This window comes from Gavialis gangeticus, unplaced genomic scaffold, assembly GCF_001723915.1.
Source record: "Gavialis gangeticus isolate Ggan-Ray unplaced genomic scaffold, GavGan_comp1, whole genome shotgun sequence".
Lineage (NCBI taxonomy): Eukaryota > Metazoa > Chordata > Crocodylia > Gavialidae > Gavialis > Gavialis gangeticus.
In genome coordinates, this window is record NW_017729033.1 from 22,346,487 (window position 1) to 22,352,717 (window position 6,231).

At 43.5% G+C, this 6,231-nt stretch overlaps 1 protein-coding gene across 1 annotated transcript in view; it reads left to right on the top strand.

Annotated features, from left to right (window-relative positions):
* The first annotated feature begins 1,055 nt into the window (after positions 1-1,055).
* The window catches only part of HGFAC (HGF activator), a 120,752-nt gene continuing 115,576 nt past the window's right edge, over positions 1,056-6,231 (top strand). Inside the window, exons 1-2 of the mRNA XM_019526605.1 lie at positions 1,056-1,261; positions 5,214-5,268. Coding sequence (XP_019382150.1) covers positions 1,193-1,261; positions 5,214-5,268 — 124 coding nt within the window. The 5' untranslated portion in view covers positions 1,056-1,192. The remainder of the gene's footprint in view (positions 1,262-5,213; positions 5,269-6,231) is intronic.

Sequence of the window (6,231 nt, forward strand, 5' to 3'; positions counted from 1 at the left end):
TTCATACAGATGACCAAATTGTGCTTTTCCCAGCTTAGCTTATTTTGCTGGGGGGTGAACACTACACTTTATTGTGGGAGAACATTTCCAGTCTAATATAACATTATAACTATGCCAGAGCAGCACTCCTAGAGTAGGCCCATCCTTAGTTTGTTGGTTACAGAATGGAGTTATTTACCATTCCCTGTGTTGGATTAATTAGAATAAGTTATATTTTCTTGTTTAAATATATTTTTATAGCTTGTTGCTCAAGCATCATTATTATAAGCAACTCCTGGGCAGGTAGCCATCTGTTAATGAGTAATTCTTGTGTTTGGTACTGGCATTGATCTGTTCCATATTTTGCAACATAATGTAGTTTCCTGAGTGGCTTGTTTGGAGCTCTTCATAATTACTGTATCATGCTCATAATTACATATCAAGGGAAAAGAAAGAGGAAGTGCTTACATTCGAAATGGTTTTCTGATTATGTCTAATGTATGTGTCTAGCCTGTGGATGTGCTGAATGTTTGATATGCATTGGGTGTGTCTACATATGTGCATTTACTGCACAGTAACCAAAATTACTGCATGGTATGGGCACACATCTACACGTGCACACCCATATTGCACAGTAAATATGGCAATTTACACTGACTTGAGTGTAAATTTCATACCTGCATCATACAGGTATCAAATTTACATCCAATTAGTTACAGTGTAGTAACACTGTGTGTGTGGACTGACTTGGAACTAAAGGCCACACACATCATTAATATATTTTAACACCTACATGTGTAGACGCTGGCCTATTACTGCTTAGTGCACAGTAAATTTAAGGTGATGTAAATGTATGTGTAGATATGTCCATTGAGTTCAAGGGGAGCCAAGGGCATTCATCACATAGGGTCAGGCTTTGCAAGCTCTTCAGTCCCTGTGGTTTTGTAAGCTATCTTGATAAATGGCATTCACATCTGTACACAAAGCTTTTAATGATTAACATTGATAACAGCTCTGATTACTTAGAGCTAAAATACTAAAATACTCTTCAGTCAAATGGGCCACTGGTTGATTCAGCATATCTGGGTCTCTTGCAAAAGCATGTGACTGGTTTACCTCCCAGGTTAGACCATTGGGCACCCGAACAGTTCAGCCCTGTGTCAGAGAAACTACAGCTCTCAGGCAAGAGGTCCTTTTGAAAAGGAAAGCAAAGATGAAAACCTGTACTCCATTCACTGTGGTTGTCCTGGCTCTGACTTTGGGCAGTTGCTGTGCTAGGATGGTAAGTGTGATTTGCTTGTGAATTAGAATGGTTGGTCAGTGGCCACAGAGTTTACTTAACAACATTTTGGAAAATCAGTTTTCACATCCAGTCAATAGTTCTGCCACTTTAGTATGTACAGAATTTCTTTCATCCAGCACTGGACTAGAATGGCACATAGCTCAGTCAATATGTAAGGCACTGCACTCTTCCTGAGGGCACACTTGCCTCAATCATGAGGGCTCATGATTTTAAGCTTTTAAAATTTGTGCTCAGATTTTAAGGTTTTCAGCTGTAAGGTTTGCACTCATTCATCAAACTTCATGGAGCCTTACCAAAAGTTTTCCTGCTAGGGTTTGAAATGGTACAGCTCTGGTATTTCAGATGTGATACATCACTGTAGCACTGGTATGTGTCTAGCCAACTTTAACAGCCCTGGATCAGTTATCAACACCAACAGATTTCAGATAGTGACATGGAATTCAGCATAGGAAACTTGTTCAAGTGGAGCCCATGCCACCATGACTGAACTGCTGTCATTATCTGAGCTGCCTACATTAAAGCTAGCTAGGATATCCTTACTTGTGCTTCAGTCATGGTTCCTGGCTGCAGTAGGCATTTCTTTTGTTGTAAGTACTTTGAAGCAAGCAATGTTTCTTCCTGTGCTTCTAAACTTCCCAAGAACTAAGGGGTTTTGATCCTGGTCAGGGTCTCTAGTTGCTACATCCGGCCTTAGGATGGCTGATGACAGAGGCTCCAGAATGTGGAACTGGATTCTTCCTCACATCCATCTAAGCTCCGATTTGTAACATAGAAAGACCTCAGACTGCTTTATGGTAGAATGATTGTTGGTATCTTATTTCTTTCTTTCCTCTATCCATTGCAGCCCCTTTCTTATGTATTGTATTGCATCCCTTGATTGCATCTCCATATTTTAATTGTATTTTAATCAAGAGTGTAGCAAGCTCCTTCAGTGCCCTGAGCAGAGGGGAGGTGGGGTTATGCCGACCCCTGGAGAGCAGGTGGGGAGGGGGAGTGGAGTTTTACCTGTCCTGGCTCTTCACACTCTAGTGGCAAGTGCTACTACTGTGGAATCATGGGCTTGGGATGCTGCAACAAGGCTGTCCAAGTGGCAGCCCACAAGCTGCCTGTGGCCTGCAAGGGGTTAACACGTGGGCCTCAGGTTCCTACCTGACTGCCGTTGCCTCTGTTGCTCTGGCTGCCGCGGCAGCCAGGATCTCGGTGCCCTTCCTCTCTTCCTCAGCTTTTGTGGCATGTCCCCACACTAGGAGCACCCGTGCAGCATAGTACCACATGGGAGCCCACAGGAGCTGAAGGTGAGGCAGGGTACAGTGTAGTGGGAGAGACTATGGCATGCAGTGGGGTGGGAGAGTGCCCATCTGTGCACACAGTGCAGCTGGGGGAAGTAGCCACCTACAAGTGGGGTGTGCAGTCTGGGGACCTGTAGCCCCATGTGCCATCCCTACTGATGCAGCCTCGGGGGCATGTTGCCCCCGGCCACTTTGAAGTTGGAAAGGCCTGGAAAGAAATTAGATTTCAGGTGAAATAATGTATTTTATTGAATCAACTTGTATAGATGGGAGATATAGAAGGCTTTGGGGTTTGAAGCATCCTTCAGCAACTCTGAGAATGGAAACAGGCATCACCTTTCATTGCCAAAGGCCAAGGAAACAGATGTCTATACCTCTTGTGGTGCCACAAATTGTGGCTGTGATGAAGGCGGCATCAATTTGTGTCATCAGTTAGCCTCAGACATTACTTTACTTTATGGTGCAAGAGCATGGGAAGCCCAGAGCTGCCTGCAGTCTTCAGGCACCTTGGACAGTAACTCCGGGAGCTGGAGGCACACAGTTTTGCGCACCCTGGGAATTCCCACACAGGATTGTGTCCCTTAAGCTCTGGTAGGACTTGCCCAGCTTTCCCCACTTACAGAGATGCCCCCTCTCCCCAGAGATGTATCCTGCAGGAATTTCTGGGGTGCTCAGGACTAGGCCCCTCAGACCCCAGGAGGACATGTTGCCTGTTGCCCTGAAGCATCAATGGATGGGACAATGGGCAATGTGTTTTGCCTAATGAAGTGTATCAGCTGGGTTGGGGGACATCCCAGAACAGCTGATCCTCTTTCTTTGGCAATATCTACTTTTAGCCTGAGAAAGAAGCAGTCACAGCCCAAGGAAAATACACGTTAAAACAAATGCTGTTGTTTAACTTGATTAGCACTTGAAAGAGAAGTACTATTACCTGTGGGGCAAAGAGCAGTTAGCAAAGGTAGAGGTGACAGTTGTAACAAGCCATGAAACCACTGACTTTGTTGAGTCCCTGTTTTCAGGTGTCCAGTAAAATTAGAATTTCTCTTGCCAGGCTCAATCTTTTGGAGGTAAGTTTTCTTTGAGGAAAAGGATGTAGTCATAGTTTTGTGTAGTGTTCTCCCACTGGGAATTGAATGCATCTGTCCTTTATCATTTGTATTTGGGAGTTCATTCTGGAGCCCACTGGTTGTTTGGTTTTGCCCACGTGGTTTTTGTGAGGGTATTTGATGGATTGGTTGAAGTATATCATGTGTTGGAATGAGCACGTATAGTATCCATTGGTTTTGATGGCTTTGTTGTGCAACATATTGATCACAGTAACAGTGTCAGTAAGTGGGAAGGTTTTGTGCGTTGTGTTTTGACAAGATATTTGTTGGCCACTGGAGAAGTTTGCTCACAATGATGAGACTGAGAGTTTACTTGAAAGCCAAGAGGACAGGGGGCAGGGAAAATTCTTTTCATTATATGATTTTAGTTGGAAATATAGGTGGGAAATTAGGAGGAACTTTCTGACTATGAGGGTGGTCAAGCATTGGAAAAGGCAGCCTAGAGACGTAGCAGAATCTCCACTCTTGGAAGTTTTGAAGAGCAGGTTAGATAGACATTTGGCTGACATGAGTTTAATCAGGTATGATCCTGCTTTGAACAGGGGGCTGGAGTAGATGACTTTGTGAGATCCCTTCTAGCTGTACTTTCTTATGAACCTATACTCTCCTATGAACTTTCTTAGTGTGGATTGTACCTATTTGATGATCTTTCTTGTGGGTTCTACTTGGTGATGGTATGTGACACCCAGGGATTTGTGGCTTGTGGGGATTTCCTTTTTGTAGTGTGATAATTTTCTGTGTCAAGAGTAGCAGCTCTTCACAGAAAGGAAACCCCCACCGAACACACATCCCCGGGTATGTTCTTTTTTCATTGCGGTAATTTTCTGTTGAGTATGTAGCTGGTTCATTTAAAGATGTAATCTATTTTTCTAGTGGATTCCTTGTTGGATGAAGGCAGTTTTAGATTGGTGAGGTGGGTAAGTATTCTGTATGGTACAGATGTGGTAGTATTTTCTGGTTTTCTTGGTGTGTTTGGAATGGTTCCTGGTTTTGTGATGGGAAATCTGGTGGTCTCTGGATTTTTATATATGGTTCTTCACAGGGTATCATTCTTGATGCTGATTGTGATATCTAAAAAGTGTTGATGCGGGTGCAAAAATATTCCAGAGTTAACTTACTTATTTTCATCATTGTTCACTTCCTGTGAACCTAAATACAGTAGAGATCCCCTTGCAACTCATTTAATGGAAAACTCAGTTACAGTGTGTGCAGAGTCAAAGTTTGGGTCCTTATTTATAACTATGAATTAGCGCCAAATAGCATGTTCCTCACCGCAGAAAATAGGAAGATGTGTTGTCCCTAGGTAGCAGAGATAAAACAAAGCTGATCTTCTCCATTCTTAGGCTTTGCTTTTTTGGGATAAGCAAGCAGTGACCTTTCAGCAGCCAATGTTTGTTTATCCCCTTTCACAAGAAATCACCCTAGCCAAAATCGCACACAACCATGGGAGTTTCCCTTTGAGCGTGCATGTGCATTTATGGAGTGTTTTATGTAATGAATTCATGCATTCCCAATCCCTGTTATCTTTCTTTGTAGAACCACAGTTCTGTGAATGGAAGAGGCTCAGAGGAGGAATTCTTTCCCCCCCAAGGTACGAAATCAGTTCTGTTAGACAGTATAACCAAATGTCCATCTGTTCTCTGTAACCTTATAGCAAGTCTGATTTTGTGTCAAAATCAATAGTTAAATAAGCTTGCAGAGTAGATGTAAAAAGGGAAATATGGCTTTTACTGAATCATTTTGTTAGGAGCTGGGACTTGCTTCCTGATCTACGGAGCTGCTTTAATATTCCTGCCAAACTGCGAACACCCATGAGACAGATTCAATTCCCTTCAGTCCTCTCAGCACTTGAGATGGTTTGAATTTCATGTGACTTGCTTTATCAGGATTATTCTAATGAGGCCTTAAAACCACTCTTGGTGTCACTTTATGTGGACATTACAGATCCTAGTGTAGATTTTATTTTTTGTAAGAGCATGTTTTGTTGACCCTTGTCAAAATATGCCCTCCCAAATAGCCTCTGCTGTTATGCAGTGTCCTGTCCCTGCTTTATCCACCTGGCTGCCATAATTTACAGTGGACAGGAGTCATTTCAGCAGTGTTTTGCCGTTTATAAAACTCCTCAGTCAGGAAAGCAGTGGACTCCAGCAGGACCTGTTTTCAGTAGGCCATAATGAGAATGGATGAATGCAGCAGCTCTTGACAGGATCAGTCTTAACTTGTTGCTTTGATGACTAACGGATGCTGCAAGTATGTGTACACATGCCCGCCAGGAGTGCTAGTCATAACTAAAAGATAGGAATAAACTAGCAAGAGAGGATAATTGGATGTCATGCCGGGGTCTGAAATAAGGTGTCCTACAAGGGTATCTCCTACCTATCCACCAGGGGGGATGCCTTGTTGGACTTGGTGTTGGCCATGGGTGATGACCTGGTGAGGGGGCTGCGGGTGCTTGACCCCCTGGGCGACAGTGACCACTGCTTGCTAGAATTCCCCATTCAGCGCAAGGTAGCAAAGGCAAGCAGTCAGGTGGTGGCCCTAGATTTTAGGAGGG